The 24,657-nt window shown below is 36.0% G+C and overlaps 5 protein-coding genes across 6 annotated transcripts in view; 2 read left to right on the top strand and 3 right to left on the bottom strand.

Moving 5' to 3' along the window:
- Nucleotides 1–10,829, bottom strand: part of LOC129236925 (cation-independent mannose-6-phosphate receptor) — a 190,083-nt gene extending 179,254 nt beyond the window's left edge. Inside the window, exons 1-5 of the mRNA XM_054871231.1 lie at nucleotides 10,353–10,829; nucleotides 2,356–2,566; nucleotides 2,121–2,275; nucleotides 1,890–2,041; nucleotides 1,701–1,832 (exon numbers count right to left, since the gene is read on the bottom strand). Of these exons, the coding sequence (XP_054727206.1) occupies nucleotides 1,701–1,832; nucleotides 1,890–2,041; nucleotides 2,121–2,275; nucleotides 2,356–2,566; nucleotides 10,353–10,430 (728 nt within the window). The 5' untranslated portion in view covers nucleotides 10,431–10,829. The remainder of the gene's footprint in view (nucleotides 1–1,700; nucleotides 1,833–1,889; nucleotides 2,042–2,120; nucleotides 2,276–2,355; nucleotides 2,567–10,352) is intronic.
- Nucleotides 2,935–4,616, bottom strand: LOC129235862 (ATP-dependent RNA helicase me31b). Its single transcript, XM_054869916.1, has one exon. The coding sequence runs from the start codon at nucleotides 4,403–4,405 to the stop codon at nucleotides 3,032–3,034; it is 1,374 nt and encodes a 457-aa protein (XP_054725891.1). The 5' UTR covers nucleotides 4,406–4,616; the 3' UTR covers nucleotides 2,935–3,031.
- Nucleotides 10,830–11,050: 221 nt separating the features above from the next.
- On the top strand, nucleotides 11,051–12,483 carry LOC129235865 (integrator complex subunit 12). The gene has a single exon (XM_054869922.1). It carries the CDS (start codon nucleotides 11,278–11,280, stop codon nucleotides 12,277–12,279), a length of 1,002 nt encoding a protein of 333 aa, XP_054725897.1. The 5' UTR covers nucleotides 11,051–11,277; the 3' UTR covers nucleotides 12,280–12,483.
- Nucleotides 12,484–13,371: 888 nt separating this feature from the next.
- On the bottom strand, nucleotides 13,372–16,018 carry LOC129235861 (nucleosomal histone kinase 1). Of its 2 annotated transcripts, XM_054869915.1 has the most exons (4): nucleotides 15,655–16,018; nucleotides 14,925–15,591; nucleotides 14,154–14,867; nucleotides 13,372–14,096 (listed from the first exon to the last, which is right to left on the bottom strand). In XM_054869915.1, exons 1-4 carry the CDS (start codon nucleotides 15,904–15,906, stop codon nucleotides 13,864–13,866), a joined length of 1,866 nt encoding a protein of 621 aa, XP_054725890.1. In that variant the 5' UTR covers nucleotides 15,907–16,018; the 3' UTR covers nucleotides 13,372–13,863. The 2 variants fall into 2 exon arrangements, with proteins under 2 accessions (XP_054725890.1, XP_054725889.1); XM_054869914.1 differs by having other exon boundaries at nucleotides 13,373–14,867.
- Nucleotides 16,019–18,567: 2,549 nt separating this feature from the next.
- LOC129235860 (histone H2A.v) lies at nucleotides 18,568–22,870 on the top strand. The gene is made up of 5 exons (XM_054869913.1): nucleotides 18,568–18,746; nucleotides 19,087–19,164; nucleotides 19,325–19,438; nucleotides 22,339–22,509; nucleotides 22,584–22,870. Exons 1-5 carry the CDS (start codon nucleotides 18,744–18,746, stop codon nucleotides 22,641–22,643), a joined length of 426 nt encoding a protein of 141 aa, XP_054725888.1. The 5' UTR covers nucleotides 18,568–18,743; the 3' UTR covers nucleotides 22,644–22,870.
- Nucleotides 22,871–24,657: the final 1,787 nt, after the last annotated feature.

Here is a 24,657-nt window from a genome sequence, read left to right as displayed (position 1 = left end):
TTCTTTTGTTTGTTAACAGTAATAGTAGCCCCGCCAGTGTCGGGCATATCTGCGGTCGTCTTCGTCTAGCTCATCTAGAGGTAGGCCCATGAAACATGCTTTTTCGCAGGGATGGGTCCAGAGGGAAAGGGGTGTTAGATGAGTCGGTTTTAGGAGGCATGCGAAAAAGTGGTTAGTGTCGTGCGGGGTGCCTTCACATGCCGGACATATGTTTGGTACGTCAGGGTCGATTCTGGATAAGTAGGAGTTTAACCTGCTACAATATCCAGAACGTAATTGTGCCAGTGTTACACGTGTCTCACGAGGAAGAGTGAGGTCGTTTTGTTTAATTGAAGGCGCTCTGACTAAAATAAATTATCTAAAAATATTGAAGGAGCCCATTCCCAAAACTGTCGAAGAATTACATTTACCAGCAACGTTCACCCACATCCACGACAACAAACTAAAGCATACTGCGCTGATTGTAAGGGAATGGTTGCTTTACAATGCACAAAAAAGTATTGCCCCATCCTCCTCAGAGCCCAGATCTCAGTGCCATTAGACACTTGTGGGCCTACATTGAAAAATAATTGCGCAAGCAACAGATTAGTGGCAAAAGTTACCTAAAATCAGCCATTGAAGAGATATGTGCAAATATTCCAAGAGATGTCACCAAAAATCTAGTAGACTCGGAGCAACGACGTCTGCAAGCTGTAATTAGTGCAAAGGGATACTGCACAAATATTAATTCATCAATTTTTCTTTATTTCCATATTTTTATTGCTGCCCCATTTTATGTTTGAGTTGTAAAATTAAGTTATTGTTTTGTCTGCTGGAAAATTATCAAATAATTTAAATTTGTTTAGTTTTTTTTTAATAAAATTCTGAATTGATTACTTTACATTGGCTTTTGCCATTTGAAAATTGGTTGAACTGTTATCAAGTTATAAAGGATTGAAGTCAGAACAGACAAATGTCCCAGTTTATTTTTGATTCACTGTACATTAGTCTGTGATAAAGCATATACAAGTTTTCCTTTAACTCCTTGTGGAGCATAGGGCGTTAAAACCATGTGGAGTTGCCTGTCTCCCATCGGTTGTTGTTGTTGTTGCAGCAGTAACTTTGCCCTGTCAGTGTAGTGTAGTCACCGTTCGGCTTCGTCTAGCTCATCTAACGGTAGGCCTAGGAAACTTGCTGTTTCGACAGTTTGAGTCCATAGAGAAAGGGGTGTTAGATGACTAGGTTTGATGGTGCATGTGAAAAGGTGGTTAGTGTCGCGCAGTGTGCCTTCACAGGTTGGGCATATGTTTAGTATGTCGGGGTCGATTCTGGATAGGTAGGAGTTTAACCTGCTGCAGTATCCAAAACGTAATTATGCCGGTAAACTAGCCCTGTCTAGTGTATCGTACCCCACCCCACGTCTATCGTCTCCCATCGGTCGCGTCCTCAGGCGGCGGATAGCAGAACGCTCGGCAGATATGCAGAATAGGTGGGAAATAAAATACCACTCGCGGACCAAAACAGGCAACACCTGCTTGGAGGTGTAGGTAGTTTTTTAAATATCACCCAGCTAGAATAGGCGGGCTAGCAACCTACTTATTGGAATCTTAATTGCTAAAGAATCGTCAAAAAGTCAATTGATAAAGCATAAATTACACTTAATAAAGACCCCTCTACAGCAAAATCATACAATTTACGAATTTATGGGTATTTGCACCAACCGTTTTTTATAGTCGGTAGAGTTTAATTGAATGAAGCAGACACCACTACCAATCGGACACATTGCGTTCTCGCCATACAATACCGGTTTGCAGATGTTTATCACAAAAGCATTTCCATGTCGATCAGTTGTTCTGCGAAAAAAAAATTTATATACAATACTGGTTTGTGAAAGAAATATTTGTTTTTACCTATAATTAAAGTCACTTAACGAAAGCAGATCATAATTATGACCATTAACAGGGTCTTGTACGCTGCACATATTCGATTTAACTTCATCCGGTTCCGGCAAACAAGCATATGGCGTCTCCAACGTTATGTAGAATTTGCAAGCATCGTCTGCCTGCAAAGAAAGTTCACACAAACCAAAGAATGCCAAATTCAAACTACAAATTAGCGAATACAAAAGTATAAACGCTTACATATTGCGTGACTTGCGATTGCACGGAATCCAAAGTGTAGTCACAGCCAACGAACACAAACAGTTTTAAGTCGCCATCTCCACTAGGGCACTTGGCGCCATTGTTGAATTCAAAGTACATTTTGCCACGATGGTAATTCAATTGGTGATGTGTGCCTGCAGCATAAGCGAATAATGAAGTTCATAAATACGTTTTCTGCTCCAAATGCTAATTAATACGAGCATGTGCTCCTTACCTAGTACGAGCTCTTTGTCTGCTTTCCTTAAACATGCTGCTACATTGGTTTTGCCATCACAGGGACGACTTAAGTTGCCACAGATATTGTATTCGAATATATCACCTTTGGAACTATTCGCCACTTTTCCAATATCGGAATGCAAGGCACTGAAATCGAAGTTGTGCCCATAAATGGGCTCTGTTAACTGGCACTCATTAGTTGAGAAAACCTGAAAAAGGTTTAATAATTCATTTTAAATGCAAGCTTTATTTAAGAAGAAAACTTTCTATTCTTAAATAAATTAATCTACTCAACAAAGACCTTACCAATTAAAATCGAGTCCTTTTAAAATTTTATATACTCTAACGACTCTCACCTAAACCTTTCCAATGCCGCTTGATATAAACAAACAGCACCACTAATCTGCCGTAAGACCATTAGTAAACGACCTAGGGTGAAAATTTCAAGTTGCATTCCCAGAATAAACCCACTTAACTAACATAGCCCTCATAGAAGTCAAATACAAATTTTTTGGTTTCGTTTTTTTGCGCAGAACTAACGTTCTTTATTTAAAAAAACAGTTTTCGCCAAACTTCATTACATTTCATTTCATTTATTTGACAAACTCTATAATTGTTTTGTATTTCAGTATTTAGTTTTGTTGAGTTTTAAAATAATATTTCCTCCTATTAGTTCATTTGCTGATGTTACCCTCTTCATTTACTGAATTATTAAGATCATTGTTGGTTTCCGTTGAAGTAGCGGCTGCATTAGCGACGTACAAAGCTGGATCAATTACTTTAGGTATCGGTTTGATTTCGGTTCCAAGCTCTTTTTCAATCCGATGAAGATCGAATCTATCCTCGTAGGTTATTAAATTAATTGCGATTCCAAGGTGACCGAAACGTCCAGAACGGCCAATTCGATGCAAATACGTTTCTGCCATTCGGGGGAAATCGAAGTTAATAACAACATTGACGGCCTGGACATCGATACCTCGAGTGAAAAGATCAGAGCATACAAGATTTCTACACAATCCTTGTCGAAAATCGTGAAACACGCGATTTCTATGAGTCTGAGCCATCTTAGCATGTATATAGTAACAACAATATCCAAGTTCCGTTATTTTTTTCGCAAGCAACTCGACACGTTGGGTGGAATTACAGAATATTATTGATTGATTTATTTGTAGCTTAGAAAACAGTGTATTTAAGCAATGAACTTTTTGGCGTTCTTGAACGAATGCGTAATACTGTGTTACGCCTTTTAATGTTAGCTCCTCCATTAAATTTATTTCATATGGTTCCCGCAAATGCTTCTCCATGAAATTTTTGACGCTTAACGGAAATGTTGCAGAAAACAACAGAATTTGTGGATCTTTAGGCAACCTCATTATAACATGATCCAGCATGCCTTGGAAATCAAGAGACAACAATTTATCGGCTTCATCTAAAACTAGAATTTTGCATTGCGCCATATCTGCAACTTTTTTGTCCATTAAATCCAAAATACGCCCAGGTGTGGCTATAATTAACTGTACTTTTTGGTATATGCGAAGTATGTCATCTTTTAGAATTGTACCTCCCGTTGTTACCATTACTCGTATGTCAAGATGTTTTGCCAGTTCAATGCATATTTGCGACGTTTGCAAAGCGAGCTCCCTTGTGGGAACTACCACCAAGGCTTGTATATAATCTTTTGTTGGATCGATTTGCTCCAAAACAGGAATGCAGTACGCTCCGGTTTTGCCAGTACCGTTCTTTGCTCTAGCTAGCACATCTTTTCCGCTTAAAGCTATTGGTATTGCGGCCTCCTGAATCGGCGATGGACGCTCCCAGCCCTTCTCAAAAATACCCATTAACAGTTCTCTTTTCAAGCAAAATTCTTCAAATTCATTTCCACGAGTATCGGTAACATCACTCGTCTTAAACCGGTTGTCTTTTGGCGGAATCTTGAGCTTTGATTTCCATCCCATGTCATCTTGCGGATTCTTGACCATTTGAAGCGCTTTAATCGCACTTTTTGACCCCAAACTTGCATGCATATTCGTCGTGTTTTCTGTAATCATTTTTCTTCAAATAGGATGTAAAACTCTTTTTCCCACAACGGTAAATGGTAACTGTTATAAAATATTACTTGATTCCAGATTTTCACCAAAGCCTTCAAAGAACAAAAACTAATACTATCCAAGCAGATAATAAAGAAATGCAAATTGTCTTGTCAAAAATGTAAAACGCATGCAGACAAACAATGTTGCCAGACGTGGTGTTAAAATAGTCTCAATCCTTGGAAAAGCGCAGTTATCACAAATTACAGTTACAATGAAAGGCAATGACTATTAAATTTTCGCATTGTTGTATTATGTGGGATAAAAAAAAATTCTAAAGATGCCATATTTTCAATGATTACCAAAGAAAATTTTCATTGAAATCAATCGCCATTTTGAAACAGGTAAACAGCAAATGTCACTATAAAACGAAAAAAAACGCATGAAAAAGAAAGAAAATTACAGTCTGGTATAAGAAGAACACAAAGCGAAGCAAATGATTACCTTTGAATCAATACGCTTTTTGCTGCCAAAAGTGAATTCTCATATAGTTGCCACATCTTAATATCTTTAAAGTATTTTTTGTTTTTCCTCTTTTTACAATTAAGGTGTTTTCACAATGTGGGTGTTACTAAACCGTTCGTAAATATGCAAAAAAATTAGTTTCTCAATTTTAGCTAAGAAATATTTTTTAAGCCTTAATTATAATGAGTACATGAAAACTATATGAAATAAGTACAGATTAGTGAAACCAAACGATAGTGATTAATATCAATATTCAGAGTCAGCTAACAATACGGAAGATTTATAACAAGAGACTCAAAAGATAGTTCTTCAGATTTGCGCCAGAATAATAAGGTTAAAGGGTACCGGTGGTCTAGATCTCGAAAAGTTCGAGTATTTTCAGGACTTTTTTTTTTACAATAAAAAAAATTGAAAACGATATTTAAATTTTTTAGGCTTTTTATTTAACTTCTTTTACATATAAAAATAAAAAACAAATTTTTTTTTAATTTGACAAGATGGCGCAATTTCGAATTCGGCACTTTAAAAATCGGGTTTTTTTCATTTTTTAATAAAAAAAAAAACGAAATAATTGAAATAATAATACGATTCTAGTACGGGCGGTACCCATTTATGTTGAAACAACATATTAAAATTTCAGAGATTTCGTTAGATTTTACAATAACTAAAAATCAATTCATTTCTTTGTTACATCATTTAATTCGCTAATCGTTACATTCTTTTTAATCAAGTTGTATTTTAGTTTAGATTGTTTTTTTTTTTTTTTTGTTTTTTGTTATTCTGTTAATTTATTGTTTATATTAGCACTAAGGCAATAATCAGTAAGAACTTTGTGTTTTTCGACAAAATTTAAATAAATTACAAATAAATTCTAAATGTATAAAAATGTTACAGCCATCATATTATTAAAAGGCTTAGACCAAGCTTCAATTTTCGTAATCTTCTTGATATCATCTGTTAAAAAAATATTTTCCATTTCTTTCGTATTATTAATTTTAATTCATATTTCATTTGAATCAAAAATTCCTGTCGGTTTCTACAAATTTTCTTCATATACGAAACCGTTATTGAAATGAGGTTTCTCGAAAGTAGAAGCTCAGAAGTATTTTAATATTACTATTACAATAACCAGACTGATTCTACAGAAGTTGACTTTAACCTGACAGAAAGTGGATTCTTAGTAAATGGAGTGAGTAGTGTAAACGGCCTTCAACAAAGTTGGCCAGCCAACTTTAAACCATTTCGCTTCTTCTTCGAGCAACCCTGAGTTTGCTTATATTCTGTATTGTGAGCGAATAAAATCTGAATTTTAAAGTATTTGGAATTGTAAGAACATTGGGCCAAGTTATATCATTTCAAGTTTTAGTTCCATTTCATGTATTAAATATCAAACGTTTTCTATGTACTAAGCTCTTAATGAACTAAAAATAGCCCGTGTAAAGGGGGTTTGCAAAATTTTTGGGATTCAACCATGACAAAACAAAATTGCATATAATATTTGAAATTGCCAAACAAAATTTTATATTTTAGTTTTTGTTTTGTGTAACTGCTAATCGGCAGTTTATCGTTCGGTAAACTTTATCAGAACATTATTGACATAAGATATAACTAATCATCGCTTTTTTTTAGCGATATACCGATTACGTTCTGATTAAGCGCTTGATCAGACATTTGCAAAACAGCCTTAACTATTTTTCCCATAAACCCTCACATTCGGAAATTGACCATCAGCTTTAATATTTCGATACATCTCGATGAATCATATCATTCTTGTGTGTAAATACCTATCCCTGAGACTCATTCTACTGAGACTCAAGACTAAGGCTGCTAATCCACCTGTTTGATTGCTACTTTTTAACGCTAGGTATAACTTCTTATTCCTAAAACCAAACTCTCTCCACCTTCCCAATGAAAATAATTATAACAATAAGAATAATAATGATTTAACGTATAATGATGATATAGTATATATAATTGGCACGTACACCCTTTTTGGGTGTTTGGCCGAGATCCTCCTCCTATTTATGGTGTGCGTCTTGATGTTGTTCCACAACATGGAGGGGCCTACAGTTTCAAGCCGACTCCGAACGGCAGATTTTTCTATGAGGAGCTTTGTCATGTCAGAAATACAATCGGAGGTTTGCAATTGCCTGCCGAGGAGCGACCGCTATTAGAAAAAAACTTTTTCTTAATTTTGGTGTTTCACCGAGATTCGAACCTGCGTTCTCTCTGCGAATGCCGAATGGTAGTCACGCACCAACCCATTCGGCTACAGCGGCCGCCATAAAGAATTACCTATAATGATTGGCACCTAGCAAAAGACCGATAAATAAATGAACAAAACAAAGCCTATATTCACTTTTAACCGACGAACGTCTGCTGTGTTCCGATTGATGGCGCTAAAGAACTTAACTTAAGGTATCCCTGGTCATATCGGCGGTCTCAGGTGGTTAAATGCTTATATACATAAAGTTAACGTTTTTTTTTTTTTAATTCAATCCTTTAAAGATATTTTCTATAAAAAAGAAGAGAAAAATGTAAATGTGAACAGTTAAGAACAATAATTTTCCCATTTGTTCCAATTTGAGGTAACACGAGAAAATTTAGCAGCGAACGCTTTGAGTTGAAAATGCAACATAAAGTTAGAAAAATTTATAATCTAAAAATCAGTTTTTACTATATTTGTGAAATTGATACTTGAATTTCACTCGTGCTTACAATTTTCGAAATATTTGTTTACTTGTGCTAATTGTCAATACACGCACAAAAATAAGAATTGATAAACTTTACGTCTTGCTTTGACGTTGGCATTGATTAGATTTGGCATTTTCAGTTCATAAACAGTTGTCAATGCGAAGAAAACGTCAATGCAGGCCAAAAATGATAAAGCAATTGAAGTGGAAAAACGAACGTAAGTTTTACCGTGACGATATCAAAACAAATGTAAAGTTTTCACAGCTGCTTAGGGGAAAAACCAAAATTCCAAAAAATAGATACATACGGCTACGCTTATGGATGCGGCGCTATGGTGCAGCACCTATAACCGTTTACAGCGATACCCATATATTTCAGAATAGCTGATGGTGGTTACGGTTATGGCTAAGTTAAGGCACCACTAATTGCGGCTTAAGCTTTCATTTATACAGCACTTTGCTAAAGTACGGCATACACGCTACATTGTCTTTAAGCTACAAACATGGTTGATAGCCGCCGTAACATTGTTTCAGCCATCACTTTGAAAGAAAACGCACATATACTTCCATAATTTTTGAAAAATCGATTGAATGTACTATAATTATAATGAGCGAAAAAAATTCTTCAAAATATTAATTATTGATGAATGTTCGGAGGAGGAATATATTGAACTAAAAAGAAAGAGAATATGGTTTTAAGATTTTTACTTAAAAGAGATAAACTGAACTGAAGAGAAACTGTCATCAACTACGGAACTAAAAAATCTAAAAATAGAAGTTACGTTAAAGTAAGTCTCGTAAATTTTCCGAATAACCACTTTTACATCCAATTAAAAAAATTGTATTCTATTTTAAAGTTCCAAGTATGCAATTTTATTTTAAATTTGTTTTTTTTTTTTTAATATTTGATTAGAAAAAAGTTCAAGAAATTTGAAAATTCTCAGTAGTTATTGAAAGCCTACCACGAAATGGAATAAAACGTCAGATAGTTATGTCAGACAGATATGTCAAGTGGAGACCGCAAATTACCACTGTTAAAGCCAATCTATCGTACGAATTATTTGCTATCACTGTCTTAACTCAACATCTCAACCAAGGCGAATTTATTACAGGTGACAGCAAACACATATAAGTAAAACCCTACATGTATTTGTTGTTGCGTTTGGTCCAAGCATCACGTCAAAATCAGTAATCAAATCTAAATTTACGAATGTGAACATACCAATACATACAAACAAAGCATATCATTTTGACGTAAGCCATACCTACGGCGAAAAATTCAGCTGGGTGAATGCTGTCACCTTAATAAATCCACCTTGATCTCAACACTCAATTGTTCATTTTACAACAACTGTCAAATTTGATTGAGGCAATATTTGAAGTGTTCGCATTGCCATGTTATGTTATCGTCATTTTGAAAATACAGTCAAGTAAGTACATTGTACCTGAGCTCTTGATTGTTTAATTTATGCGATGAAGAGGAAAAAAGACGCCGAGATTCTAGGTGGATCATTTTTTGCAGAGAAGGGAAATGCACAGTCTGGAAAACTAAAATTACCAAAGAAACTGCCAATGTGAGCGTCACCAGAAAACAAAAAAAATGGCTGTCAAACATGCAAAACATGACAGCCCATTGCTTCACAGAAGTTGGCAAAATATGACTTAAAATAGTTCATGATTTCATTGAAATTAAACTTGAAAGCATTCAAAAATGTACTATCGAAATGCCCAGTAACATCAGCTGATATTCCGTATTTTGGCATTTGCATGTGAAATGCAGCGATCTGATTTGTTTTGAATTAAATTTTAAGACGGCAAATTGTCCACGTGAGAAGTCGGGGCGCAGTCAAAACAGAAATTTGACAGATGTTACGATAATTTAGTAGAAAGTATAGATATGTCGTAAGGACATGACGTATACTGGCTCTAAAGGTAGGAGCCAATTGAAAAATTTACCCAATGAAAAATGTTACAGCAAACATAATCAATAAATCAGCCGCCGTGCAGATTGGGTGGTTGTTGTTTCTAACAGCGGCCGCTACCCGGCAGGTGATGGTATGCCTCGAATTATATATGTATATACAATATATATAAAAAATAAGACCGTACAGACAAATAAATTAAGAAATGATATTAGGCAAAAAAATCTTTGGTAGTTTTAGGGTATTTTTTGTTCTAATATCATTGCTAAAAGAAAAATTTTAATTTTCTATATAATTGCTGAATTCCCTGCTCCTCTTCTGCATCAAAGCAAGCGACGATTTCAGTGCATAAATTTAAGTGCAGCCGGAAACAACACTGCCTAATAGAATTACACAAATATTTTTAGAGCTGGGTGAATCTACAGGACATTTAACATTCAAATTGATTAGTTTCGCACAGTTAGAGGCAAAAAGAAATTTAGAGAAGCCATCAGAGTATTGAGCCAACTAAGCAAGACATACTCCCATTTTATTGTCGCTTTTTGTTATTATTATTAATAAAAAAATGTTTTGTCTGATTTATAGTTTTCATTATTTTGCACGAATATAGTGTATGTCTATAAGTATACTGTGTAAGCATTTCTTAATCTAGGTGGCTGCGCAGTTACAGAATTCTTTATAGAAGGTGGCATCATTCGTAGAGGTAATGCGAATAAGATAGAGTAGACAATAAATGATTCAGAATAAAAAGGCAGGCGTTGAGAAAATGATCAAAATAGAAAATGGATGAAAACACTTACGGATGACTAAAAAAATATCTGCACTTACCAATGGATCCTTATTTTCCCCATGGCAGCACTCTATAACAACCAAAGTTAGCACAGCTATTGTGATTAACTTACTCATCGCGTTTTGTTTTCTTGATAAAAAGCCAATTTTCTTCACGATTATATTATGATGAAATTCATTTGATATACACTAGAATCATTAGTTCTCATGCGCTTTATTGAATCTTGCAATTAGCACTTGCTGTTTATCGATTCGTTTATTCCAAACTTATTGTCTCTGAATAGGCGAGGTTTATATTTGTTTATTAATACTCAGCAAAATGAAATTTGTTTTCAATATCTTCCTGCGATATGGTTTGTCGAATTACAGTATGGACATGTCATTGCCTTATCATAATCAATAAAAGATCTTGATAAGCGCGTAAAATTTCTACATCAGGCGATAAACGCTTTGTTTAGTATCGCAAATTTTATTAAATATTCTAAAAGTCAGCTGCTGCGTTAATATAAACCAAACCAATTGCAATTTGCACAGAAACTGCAATGACATAAGATGATAAAAAAGCTTTGACATATGCCTCGTTTACAGTTTGCCGGTTATTGCAGTTTACGCAAGTGCATGGAAAAGAAATTAAGGTCGCTCATGGCCAGCAGCTATGCACTTGCGTTTGGAAAATATTAGTTTTTGATTAAAATATAACAGATTTTAACAATTTGTGAATTTTTGTAGCACTTTGCAAAGGAAATAAAATGCAATTTATTATCTGCATGTATTAAATTACAGCTATTCCTGACAATCACTGCAACCCTGGAATTATAGTAACACAACAGCTGTTCTTTGTATCAGTCATAGATAACACAACATTAAGATAGTTTCCATTTTTTAATACAAATTTAATGAATATTTGATATTAAATAACTTAGCACATAATTTACCGCCCAAAACTTTGTTATCGCGAAAAGCAATGGCTGCAAGTACTAATGAGATGGAGATGTTACGAAAAGCAATCAGATTGCTGTACTCTCCTCATCCAAACTCGGCTGCTGAATTGCGATTAATGTTGGATGAAGCTATAAAACAACGTTATGGGCCAGAACTTATGATATCCAACAATATGAGCAAGAACTTAATAGAGCTTGAAGCAAACTTTCCTGGTCGCGCTGCAACTCCACCACCACCTCAGGAGCATCCGCAAACTATGGAGCAGGACCCAAATGTCGACGAAGTAATTAATTTAACCGGTTCTCCTGCTAAAACTATATCAGATTCACCCGACACTATCTTGGACTCAGATGATGGTGCACACGTCGGTAGCACAATGCTGACTGGTGGTGATGAAGATGTTAATCTAAAAGAATTCGGAGACTTAAATTGCGCCGTTTGCGGTGAAATGGTTTTCACCGCTACTAATCGTTTGATCGAATGTTCAAGTTGCGGAACGCTTTACCACCAGGAGTGTCACAAACCACCTATTACCGACGAAGAAACATCTGAGGGGCAAGAGCACAATTGGCAATGCGATAATTGCCTTAATAAACCTTCAACTAGTAAGGCAGCCGGTGTTATAATTGAAGAGCCAATTGCATTGGTATCGAAAACAAAGTCTTCGGCTTCATCATCTCGTTCATCATCCACATCGAATTCATCATCTCCGTTTGCTATTGTACAGCAAGAGGTGCCTAGTTCGTCCACTGCACAATCGGTACAAGTGCCAACATCTTCAAGTAGACACCATCACCATAAAAGTTCTAGATCTCATAAAGAGGAGCGACCGTCATCAAGCAGTTCTAAGTCTGGATCGTCTAGCAGCGCCATTAATCCAACCTTCAATGTTGTTAGTGCAAGTGAGAAGAGCTCCTCACATTCCTCGAAGAAATCATCTTCACATTCTTCTTCCTCCGGCAAATCATCTTCATCGAAGTCATCATCAAAACACCACGACAGCAACAAACGAAAGTCAAAATAAACTACGGAAACGTGATTTACGTAAATACCGCTTTTGATTTTGTAATTATACTACCAATACGAAGGAAATAGAGTAAGAACTTTGTACGTTGAAACAATTAGTATATAATATTTTTAAACATCTACAAATTGTGTGGAAAGCGAATTATTTTTGGAACTATTAGATAGGTTGTACAAATAAAGAGGAACAATTTGAAAACGGAAATGAGTTATTGTAGATTGCAAGACAGCAGGAAGGACGCGGTTTTTATAGAGATCTTCTTACACCATTACAAAAGCAACAACCGAAAATTTCTGAGCTCTACTCTGTCATTGGGAGATGTGAAGTTGTTTTTGCCATTGAAAGCTGTGCATTTAAATTTAAAATGTCCATGGCAAAGAAGTCGGCCAAATACGTCTTGAAAAATCAGTGGCTTACAGATGATAAATCAGCATACCTGTTTACCGATTAAATTTGCGTACGCAAAGATTCTGGACTAAATTTACCAAATTCAAATCAACTTCTAAGAAAACCAGGCAGTGATGCTCCTCATTTCTGTCATTGAAGGTTCAAACAAAAATGTAACTATAGGCAATGGGCTCTTCTCTGTAGTTCATGCGTTTGTTAAAAAATTAACAGTTACAATGAGAAAAAATTGCGTCAAAGAACTTTTTTTTTTATTTGCTAGCGATTTTAAATATTTAATCATAAATGTTGATAAAACTACGAAGAAACTTGAAGTTATACTTACTGTATGTTGATTAACTCAGCCCAAACTATTCCAATTATGCCACAGTTCCACGAACTAGAAGATGGCCATTGGCAATATTTTACATTTTACTTGATATGCTATCATCTATCATCCTTGATACACAACCACAAGGAACAGAAAGTAGATTCAAATATATGGAAACTCGCCGAAGAGCTGTAAATCGAAATCTAGAGCGCCGTGAAAATACTGGGAGTATTCAACGGGACCGAAAGCCCTAGCAGCCAGCGCTTAGTTTTTAAGTGTAATAACTCATGTAAATAAATAAATAAGATGATTTGCGGATAGCTTAATGATACAGGTAGCAATCGTGATTCTATAGTCGAATCATGGGTAGCAATGACATTTATTTACAGTAGACAGACGTCGCAGTTAAACAGCTTTAATTGTGCCTCGTTTTATTTTTAATTATCTCAAAAATGTAAATAAGAACTTAAAACAGCATGACACACCTTGTATTATTACACTATGGATTTGCGAAGTGGCTAAGTTTAAACAATAATCAAACTTTTTCTGTACCTTTTCGTTTAATAAATACTCCATCCTATACAAATACTAATCTATGTCCAAAAAATATGTCTAAACGTGTTAAATCCAGCAAGTACGAGCAGTATCAAGTCGGTCTCATCTAGCCGGAGGATGGTGTGATAAAAATGGAGGTAGGTGTTCAAGTGTCAATTACAAACAAATATTTATTTAATGTATAGGCCAACAAATTTCAAAGGTTTCAAAAATTGTATGTATAAGAAACAATTACATATATAATTATAAAAAAGAATGAATGTATTAGGGTTTTATGAAAATACAAATGCAACATTTATAACAGCGATAGTTCTTTATGAAACCACACGTCTCGATTTTTTAACAGTAACCGCTGGTGTACGTGGACTGTCGGAAGCATCATCACTAGGCAGTTTCCGCACTTTCACTCGTGTAACTGGTGTACTTTTTTTCTCCTCAAAGCTATCGCTCTGTGTTGTGGATTTGCCGTTGGAACGCGCTAGCTTAGAACTTTGTTTAGAAGCGGCGGCATGAGTCGTTGCTGCTTTCTTCTTACGTTTTACGTTAACTATAACATTAGCGTCCATACTAACATCTAATTCAAAATTGAATTCATAAGTTTTACCTGTTCGTGGCACAGGTGTAGTATTATCATTAACAATTGTTTTTCCTGGTCGCGAAGTTGACAATGAAATCGCAGGACTGAAATTTATATTCGCTCTTGCAGCAATCGGTGTTGATCTTGTTGTGTGCGAATTTGACGTGTTTGGAGTACGAGTTCTGTGGCCATTGTCGGTTTCATGTGGCGTTGTTTTTGCTTTCTTGTTTAAGGGTGAACTGCGAATAACCTTTGCAGGAGAGAAAGACGAAGACCGGCGCTTCCGATCAGGCATTGCTTTTGCCGTCGACTTGGATATACTCTTAGTTTCAGGTGAACCCCGCAGAGTTGAGATATGTTTACGAGGTGATGCATTTTTAACAGGAGAAATAGGTTTCGTTGGACTGGCTACAGTTCTTGGCGAACGTTTGGCAATAGTTTTCAGCGGCCTCTGTGGTGCTTTTTTAACAGGTTTCTTTTCTTCAAATATTACATCATCGTCATCGTCATCACTTGCACACATTTCCACTGAAGTACGCTTTTTAAGTACTTTAGAGCGTGCTTTGCTTGTTGAGGGCGTGGGATTATTATTATCACCGTTCATAGTTAATTTCAATTCTCCACTATTGGGTATTTTCATAATTTTTAGTGCACTGATGAAAATTTTACGACATCTTTCATAGTCTGGTTTTTCATCGTACTTCATTTTGGCTACATACTTCATATATTCCGCTATAGAAACTAAAAGCATTGAATGGTACACATCAAATTGTTGATATACAAGATTTTATGACCTACCTGGTACGCCTTTAGGATACAAAGTTTTTAAACAATTATCTACGTCAGCCATGAATTCTTCTTTAGCCTTTTGCACTTTTGGCGGTGCTGTCAGTAGGTTACCCCTTACCCATGGTAATTGAGCGCCTGACCATTCTATAATATTATAGCCTAAAATTTCAAGGTCTGCACGCATTGTAGCTACTCCGAGATGTGCATCGCGAGATGTATACTCAATAGTACCGTTGTGCATTTTCTTCGGATCCGGTTTAAATTCCTTTGTCGTGTAATGCGAAGCTAGTCCATAATCAACCAAGTATGCTTGACTATTGCCATCTTTTCCATATCCTAATAGAATGTTAGCAGCTTTTAAATCAGCGTGTATATAACCAGACGAGTGTATAAACTCGTACACGTCTAACATTTGTAATGCCAGCCTGTAGATTGTTCCCTCGGGTAAGCGGCGTCCATTGGCTAAAAAGTGTTTCTGAATATCACTACCATAGCGGGGCAGAACAATAAAGCGGTGCTTTATTCCCTGTAACTCGACTGAGCCATTTCCAATTATGTATGGCATGCCAAGGGTTTTCAAACCATGGTCACGTTGAAATTGTTTTATATCTTCTAATTTAGCATTACGCTTATAAAAGTGCATTTCCACAAATAGTGGACCATTGTCGTGTGGCTCCTATGGATTAATATAAGCTATGAATTCTTTGTAATTTCACCATGTTTCCATTGTACTACTTACACACTTTACAACGTAGTTATAATTTTCTTCACCAAGACGACAAGCGGCGTAGATCTCACCAAATCCACCAGTTCCAATCGAAGATCCAATAGACCATTGCCCTTTGGACAAATCAGTCAGAATAGTATCTTCAGCAATCTTCTCTGGCATTGCATACAATTTATTGCGTTTAGGAGCAGATACTTTTTTTGCAACGCCCCCTCCCGCTAATGCGCCAGTTGTGCCTGCTTTTGTTTTATTTACGCGCGGCATCTTCGCAATTCTGCAAAAATCTTTTTAAGTTTCAAAATGGTATAGCAAAGGCGCCAATTTTTAGAACGATGCCAATTTTTCAATCCGTATGCGCTTTGTATCGAACCGTTGAATTCTGTTTGAGTTTTTCTTTTTTATTGTGTTTCTTGGCAACTCCAAAGGTGATGCCACAAAAAAATATTTTATATCTAGTGTGAAAATATGAAATATGCTTGCCAGTTGGAGTTACGCATATTTGAAGTTTCCTTATTTTCATTTCAAGACATATTAATTTCTATTTATTTGGTGCCTAAAATTTCGAATTTTGTTAAAGGTCATTGGACTTGCAATTTTTGTTTAAAGATTTTAACATTCTACGGACCAATTGCATAACCAAAATTCGTTCCCCTTTGCCACAATTGGCCGTGACGTCAGTGCTGGGAATTCTACGATGCCTTGTATTCTATTATTCTTGAGTAAACTATTTATTCTAACCCCACATACACACCTTCTACAGATTTTGTTCAAGAAGCTATGTTAAACATATCTGCTTACAAATTTCTGTCTTAACATCAGCTGTCATTTCGTAGTTTGAGAACTTAATTTTCATTTTACCGTGCCAGTTGTATACACGAATATGACGATTATATTTGCTGGTTGTCATTTGAAAAATGATATGTTCAAACAGCAAGGCGCTCTAATGAATTCGGCCTGGCTTTGGTTATGATATTTGTTTTTTGATATTTGACAAGTGCTTAGGCTTAAACATCCTAGCGGTAGCAATCCCAAAAGCTACAGCGGAAAAGTTACAATTTGTATCAGCATCGATTTTCTTACTATTATTGCTTGTAAATGATTATTGTTCATACACAAGGGAAACAGCTGTTTTCTAGATGTTCGCTGGCGGCTTCAGTTCGCAACAAAATTCCGTGAATACAAAAATCATTTAAATATAAATTTTGCGTTTTCGACTAACTTCACTCTTAACGTGATTATTTGGGAAAATTTTTTGTGCTGATGATTTCATATGCGAGGATAGATACGTCATTAAATATGACAGTTGCTGAATTTTGTAGTTGTTGAATAAAATGACGTGACAAGAACAGCTTATTGAAAAACGAATAAATAATGAGCATGTGTAATGCGCAATCTTGTAATTTATCATTCTTGGAATATCGTTAAAAATCTGAAATTTACGTTAAAAATCCGAGCTCCCGAGGGAATTATGGCTACTTTAAGTCAACTGTTTTCTTCCATTACTTAAACGAAAGTGATAATATATCTTCAATAATACATTGTTGTTGCATTTCATAGACGATATTTTACAATGTAGACAAGTCATATCTAAACGGCTGTTTTGTAAACCTGAAAACCCCCGTGTAGCTTTGTTATCCAATACTTAAAGTATTTAGCTTAACTTTATTTTCCTAGAAATTTAGAGGTTATTACTCGGTACATCAGCGTGCACCAGCTATATTTCCCATCGTTCAGAATTACAATGTTTAGTTTGATTGTTTTATTGTTTTGTTTTTATTTTCGTTTTAACGCGTTTCCATATGAATTATATTTTTACGAAAAATCTATTCTGTATAATATTTCTATTTGGAGAAATATTGTTTAAAATAGATGAAAAAATGAAATGGAAGTTTGATTATCTCACGGCTCTCAATTTACGTGAAATACATAACGTAAGAAACTAAAACCTACTGTTCTCTATGTTTTTTTTAAGTTAAGTAGAATTTAGGCTAACCAGAAACACGAGTTATTGATATAGTAAGTTGGCTAAGTTATGTAAAATTATGTGTAACAGAGCACTAATAATTAGTGGTTGATTGCGATAGCTACTCAACCAAACTGAAGTTAAACTAAGTTTAGAAAGTGGAGCTGTTTTCCAGTGAAAATTTAAAGCCGTGTTCAACTTTTACTGTTTTGTAAGGTAGCACTTTCTTCTTTATCTATCTGAAGGGTAATACTAAATTCTTTATCATATAATAGGAATTTGATAAAGCAGCTGATTTGTTTTTGTTATTGGGATTTCTTGGTTGCTATGTTAAAGCATCCTGCTTCCATGTTGTCGTTTTAGACAATTCATCTAACAAATTGCAAAAGTGAAATTCATGTAAATATGTTGTGCTAGTGAACTCACCTTATATGAGATTAATGAGATGGTGTTTGTTTACACATTCAGTGCCATTGCTTGTAAAATTTGCATGCGTAATAAAACATTGAAAGCAAATGTACAAAAAGCTTTCATTAATCAGGACAGTTCAAGAATTCAAAAGATTTTTATTAACAAACAATAATGCAAAATCAGATGAATATATAATATATAATGGGACAATAAGACATTAGAAAATCTGTATGGCACATTGGAATTGTTTCTAAATAGAATGCATTAGTGACCAATTATAATTTCTCTATATGGATGAGCCTGGTTGAATCAAGAAAAGCTGAACAGGCCTATAGCCTCCACTGCTAGTGGCTTCGATTTTGCAATATGAGTATTTATAAATATATAATATTTCAATTAAATAACAATTAAACAAAAATCAATGAATACCACTAAAACATTGTGGGCATTTAAAGATATTAATTAGGGTATTTTAATTTAGAAATACAACCCTTAAGCTAAAAGTGTTCGTTAAACGCCACGAAGTGTTTTGCTTTGCGCGAACGCGTCATTCGTGAAAAAAACTTCGTAGTGTTCAGACTTGACGTTCCTCTGCCCAAGGAAAAAACTGTCGCGCTAAGAAAAATCTATGAAAAAATTCAGATAGAGTGTTATATTCATTCCAAGTGTTATAATAATTTGTTGGCATTTCTGTTTTGCGTGTGAATAAAATTAGAAAATTAATAAAATGGTAAATTTTGTAAATTAGAACAATAAACTGAGAATAATGCATTTTGCTGGCGTTAGCCAATGGACGTCGTAAATGTGTGCGCGTGCTGCGAAGTACTGTGGGACATTGTGAAATGTAGTGATAAAGACTGAAAGCTGATACTTTAGCTTTTTGAATTTATGCTGCAAACGAATACACGAGATGGCTTAAAACAATAGTTTTGGCGACTTCACGCTTCTCAAGTCTCAATTTAAATGTTCGTGTTTAACCTCACATTGGCCAGCGTTTTCCGGCAAATTGGCGCTAATTTTGTATTTAAAAATATAATATTACTCGAATCATGTGTGTTTTTTCTTTTAAGGCTGGAGGTAAAGCAGGTAAAGATTCTGGTAAAGCAAAGGCGAAGGCAGTATCCCGTTCTGCACGGGCGGGACTTCAGGTAAGTGTTATCGGCTGTACCGCGAATGCTTGCTGTTTTCGCGCCTTTTTCATATGTTGTATATAGCGACTATTACATTGTACGCGAAGCAGTTAACTTTCGAATGGTTTTATTTTTATCCTTATAAAGTTCAAGTATAATGTAAATATATTTATTTTAGTTCCCTGTTGGTCGTATACATCGCCATCTGAAAAGTCGCACTACGTCGCATGGTCGCGTTGGTGCAACGGCCGCCGTCTATTCAGCTGCAATTCTGGAGTACTTGACCGCAGAAGTAAGTTTCGTTAAAAATGAAAAATTGTACATAAACGCGCCAAATTTCCCCCCATATAGCTTTCGGGTTTCCATACATACATACCTATTGTCGTCCGTGCGCGCGTAGTAAAAGCAAACATTTTCGTTTGTATGTGTTTTTTACATATATATGTGTGTGTAATAGCTGTACTCTTCACGCTGTATGTACTGTCAGTTTGTAAAGTAGCGTTTTAGAGTTGTTTTTTTAGCGTCATTCGCCCGCCATTTTTTATTTTTGTTTGCTTTTATTTTTTTCTCCTATTTTTTTTTTTCTAAATATTGCTTATTGGAAAGAAACTAAAAAGAATATTTGGTAATTATTTAGAAGAGCGGCCCTTCAGAAAATCAATATTTTTGTAAAATTTTTTCAATGATATCAATAAAATGTATTGTAAAAGAGTGTTTAAGATCGGGGGAACTATACTTTTATGTAGGATTTTGCGTAGAACTGCTTTTCGCGTGGGCGGCCTTCGGCCGCTCTTCAAAAAAATAACCCTCATCAGTCCAACTCCGGCTACGCAATCCACAGTATTTTTGCGTAGAACTCCTTTTCGCGTGGGCGGCCTTCGGCCGCGCTTCAAAAAAAAAAACCCTCATCAGTCCAAAATACTGTGGATTGCGTAGCCGGAGTTGGACTGATGAGGGTTTTTTTTTTTTGAAGCGCGGCCGAAGGCCGCCCACGCGAAAAGGTGTTCTACGCAAAAATACTGTGGATTGCGTAGCCGGAGTTGGACTGATGAGGGTTATTTTTTTGAAGCGCGGCCGAAGGCCGCCCACGCGAAAAGCAGTTCTACGCAAAAATACTGTGGATTGCGTAGCCGGAGTTGGACTGATGAGGGTTTTTTTTTTTGAAGCGCGGCCGAAGGCCGCCCACGCGAAAAGGAGTTCTACGCAAAAATACTGTGGATTGCGTAGCCGGAGTTGGACAACATTTCAAAACACTTATATAATGTTCAAGCGGTAATTCTTGTTGTGTCGCCCGCCGGATTTGATATTCATATTAACAGTAAATCCTACATAAAAGTATAGTTCCCCCGATCTTAAACACTCTTTTACAATACATTTTATTGATATCATTGAAAAAATTTTACAAAAATATTGATTTTCTGAAGGGCCGCTCTTCTAAATAATTACCGAATATTTTTACTTCTTTATATTATAGTTTGGTTTAGTTTTATATAATTTACGCAGATATTAAATTTTCCGGTATTTCGCCCTTACTGCTAGTATATTTTAAATTCCACTTGATAAGCATTTTTAATAATGGTCGGATCCTGTTTTGACAAGAAATTTGTGTGTTCAAATGTAAACAAGGGAATTAGGAAATTTTGTTTTCGGTCTTGATTGTTGTAGCAGATTACTAAGCTCTATTAAGCGCAGTGAAATTATCGGTCGAATATCTCATCTGGCTTTAGGCTTACTTCAATTTGGAACTAAGTAAATTCATTTAGAATTAATTCTCTATACTTTAAACAATTACTAATATATTTATAAAGAACAAAATAGTTATATCCTTTTAAGATATTTAACATCTGAGTTAGATCCAAAACTTTCAGATTTAAACACTATACATTTTTTTGATTAAAATACACCGCTAAAATGGAATGTTTCGTCAACAACATTTAAATGGCAAACAATAAGTTAACGATGTGGTATTCGTTAAGCATAGCATGTCAGGGTCCGCTCTGTGGTCAAGTTTATCTAATAAATCATCAGGAACGTAATTGTCCAAAGGTAATTGTTGTCTTACGAGGTAGCTGAAACTCTTCGTCTGGAGTGGAGTGATGCCTCCTCTTTGAACTCTGTTGGAGGCATTCGGCGAGTGAGAGTTCATGAAATTGGTGAATACCTTATTGGCTGTCTACGCTGGAAGGTCCAGTGGTTCTCGTACATAGTTTAAGTTAAATTATGCCTCCTGATGTGACTAGAAGGTAGCCCAGCATCATCTTCTGGTGATTCCTACGGTAATGTTTTCTCAGGAATCTCTGTTTTTTTTTACTGGGAGCAAAGATGCATCACTATGTAGGTGCCGTATTGGAGGAAACAAATCGACATCTCGTAGTTTGAGATCAAATGGGCGCCTCATAATTTAGAGCCAGAAATATTACCATCACCGTTTCTTAGTCTTTGCTCCAAGTTCTACCGTTTAGCGACGTCAGGACCGTAGCGGTGGTGACTGTTGTATGCCCCGAAAAGGAGGTCAAACTATAATAAGTGACCCCCATCATCATCATAGTATGACTTTCGTCCAAATTGTAAATAGAGGAGTCGTGGATTAAGTCACGAAAGTTCCAGAGATAATATGTACTTCACCTCTGAACACAGGCCTCCGATTGCCGGACACAATTATCGAGCAATTGGCAACTTAGAAAAGGAAATCGGTAATGTTGGAGGAAATTTTAATGTGTAGGAGTTGAAAAGCAATGGAGAGAGGCGATACCCCGTGCATTATTCTCCCCCGGGTTTAATTCCCCACTTATTACAATCTTGATTGTATTTAAGATCAATTAAACATTTATAAATTTTCCTAAACTCTGTTGGAACTCGATTAAGCTACCACTTCCTTATGTACACCAGAGTGAGAGTATCACTCTGACACCATGTTAGTGATGTTTTTGTTTTAATTAATATATCAACAATTTCGAAGTTATTTTGGAAAATGATTAAAATATTAATATTAAGTTTTGCAGTAAAATGGCAAATATTGTTTTTTTGTTTATATTTGGAGTATTTGTATTTTTTTCTTAAAATTTTATTCTCTTGGTTTGGTCGCCTTCAGGTTTTCTATCAATTGGGGGTAGAAATTTAATTATTTTTCTGTAATATGAGTATATACGAATGTTCATTCAGATTGACACATTTTGTTTTTTTATCTTTCAGGTTTTGGAGTTGGCAGGTAACGCCTCAAAGGATCTTAAAGTCAAACGTATCACGCCGCGTCATTTGCAGTTGGCCATTCGTGGTGACGAGGAATTGGATAGTCTGATTAAAGCCACCATTGCTGGTGGTGGTGTCATTCCACATATTCATAAATCATTGATTGGCAAAAAGGTAGATTTAAAATTTCCAACTTAGTTTACTTAAATCTGATTTTAATTATAACCAACGAACGAATTTATTTGCAGGAGGACAACGTTCAAGACCCGCAGAGAAAAAATACTGTAATTCTCTCCCAAGGGTATTAATTTTTATTTTAATAATAACGTTTACTTCTTTTTTAACAACTTATGATAATTTTCGTATTGTTATACAAGTAATATTAATTATCATATAATTTTTTCTTAAATGAAAAGCCTAACTTTAAAACAATATTTTACACGCAAAATAAGAAATTGATGAAAGCATAAAATAAATAAAATGTAAAATTGTCGAAATTTAGAGAAGACCAAATACATAGTTTAATTAATACAAAGACTGTATGAAATTACTGCAAAAAATTAAATAAATGGAAAGTAAAGCACTTTCAGGTAAGTTTACGTATAAATATTAGGCATTTGCAAAGTCAGCGAAAAGGTCATGTTGACGTTCTTGTTTTGAACTGTACTAAATATAACTATAATTATTTTTTTTAATTAAGGGTTCAATTCTTTTTTTTTCTGCACTAGACTAATTTATTCCTAGAAGACGTTTAAAACGCAAGTTTTGAAATCGAAGAAATGATGTGTAAAAACAAGTAAGGACAGCTAAATTGTATACCCTCGCATATTTAACTCTCCTGACCTTTTTTTCGTTATATTCAAAAATCGATAGAAAATTAAATTTTAGCAAGCTACCTGGTCGTTAGCTATATATAATAAAAATTGTTAAATTCACGTCTAAAGTTGAAAAAGTTTGGCCAGACCCGGGTGCCCAACGGAGGGATAATGAAATTTTATTTGGGTTACCTGTTATTTTTTGGGATCAAACAAACTCTTACACAATGACGGTTATATAATATAAAGCATCATACGGGGCAATATTAGGAGGACCACAAAATAATGCCGTTTTTTACAGTAAATTCGAATAAATAAATTTCTGACTGGTTTTTCAGTAAAGTATCTGGAAATGGCATTTTTCATATCAACCAAATTTTGAATTTTTTATTTGTTGTTGTTGGTGTTGTTGTTAACAGCATAGGTAACCCTGTCAGTGTAGTCATATCATCGTTCGTCGTCGTCTGGCTCATCTAGGGGTAGGCCCAGGAAACATGCTGTTTCGACAGGTTGGGTCCAAAGGGAGAGGGGGGTTAGATGAGTCGGTTTGAGGGGGCATGTGAAGAGGTGGTTAGAGTCGTGCGGGGTACCTTCGCATGCCGGACATGTGTTTGGTATGTCGGGGTCGATTCTGGATAAGTAGGAGTTTAACCTGCTACAGTATCCAGAACGTAGTTGTGCCAATGTTACACGGGTCTCACGGGGAAGCTGGAGCTCTTCATCTGCGATGGGTGGCGGTTGGACTCCAATTACGGCATTCACAAGACGGGAGTTTAAGAAGGTGGTAACGGTCTCCCGGTGAATGTCGTTTATAGACTGTCGAAATACTGTCCGGTCCAGTAGGTTACGGTCGGTCTTGTTCTGGATATCGCCAGCGTAGTCAAAGAGGTGTCTCCTGACGTGCCTGGGAGGCGGCTCGGGCTCAAGCAGGTGTCTGCAGGGATGAGACCTGCGGTAACATCCGAGCAGGAACTGCTTGCTGAGCAATTTATTGTGCTCCGCAACTGGGAGCATTTGTGCCTCGTTGTGAAGATGTTGTATAGGTGACATCAGGAGGCACCCGGTCGCTGTCCGAATGGCGGTATTTTGACAGGTCTGTAGCTTAGTCCACTGCGAATCACTAGTTCCAGGCGACCAGACAGGCGCAGCATAGTTGAGAACCGGCCGGCCAATTGCCTTAAATGTCGAAAGCAACAGTTCTTTGTCTTTGCCCCAAGTGCTGCCGGCCAGCGATTTGAGGACCTTGTTGCGATTTTGGACTTTAGTGGCAATTGCGGTTGTATGCGCAGAGAAGGAGAGCAAGCTGTCAAAGGTTACACCCAAAATTTTGGGGTTATTCACAGTCGGAATTGGTGTGTCGTCGACTTTTACCTTAAGGGGCAGCTTGACCTCCTTTGTCCAGGTGGTGAAAAGGGTCGCCGTGGACTTGGTGGGGGAAAGTTGTAGATTCCTCGCAGTGAAAAAGCGAGAAAGGTCGGTGAGGTAGACGTTCACTTTGGAACACAGG

The sequence above is a fragment of the Anastrepha obliqua genome, chromosome 1 (genome assembly GCF_027943255.1).
Source record: "Anastrepha obliqua isolate idAnaObli1 chromosome 1, idAnaObli1_1.0, whole genome shotgun sequence".
Taxonomy (NCBI): domain Eukaryota; kingdom Metazoa; phylum Arthropoda; class Insecta; order Diptera; family Tephritidae; genus Anastrepha; species Anastrepha obliqua.
This window is presented reverse-complemented; position numbering and strand designations above follow the sequence as displayed.

Coding starts and splice junctions, on each gene's coding strand:
- LOC129235860 (XM_054869913.1), top strand. Junction 19,439..22,338: donor TGGAGTACTTGACCGCAGAA/GTAAGTTTCGTT, acceptor TTTATCTTTCAG/GTTTTGGAGTTGGCAGGTAA. Junction 22,510..22,583: donor AATCATTGATTGGCAAAAAG/GTAGATTTAAAA, acceptor ATTTATTTGCAG/GAGGACAACGTTCAAGACCC.
- LOC129235862 (XM_054869916.1), bottom strand. CDS start 4,405: ATGATTACAGAAAACACGACGAATATGCATGCAAGTTTGGGGTCAAAA.
- LOC129235865 (XM_054869922.1), top strand. CDS start 11,278: ATGGCTGCAAGTACTAATGAGATGGAGATGTTACGAAAAGCAATCAGA.
- LOC129235861 (XM_054869914.1), bottom strand. CDS start 15,906: ATGCCGCGCGTAAATAAAACAAAAGCAGGCACAACTGGCGCATTAGCG. Junction 15,592..15,654: donor ATAACTACGTTGTAAAGTGT/GTAAGTAGTACA, acceptor ATTAATCCATAG/GAGCCACACGACAATGGTCC. Junction 14,868..14,924: donor GTATCCTAAAGGCGTACCAG/GTAGGTCATAAA, acceptor CAATGCTTTTAG/TTTCTATAGCGGAATATATG.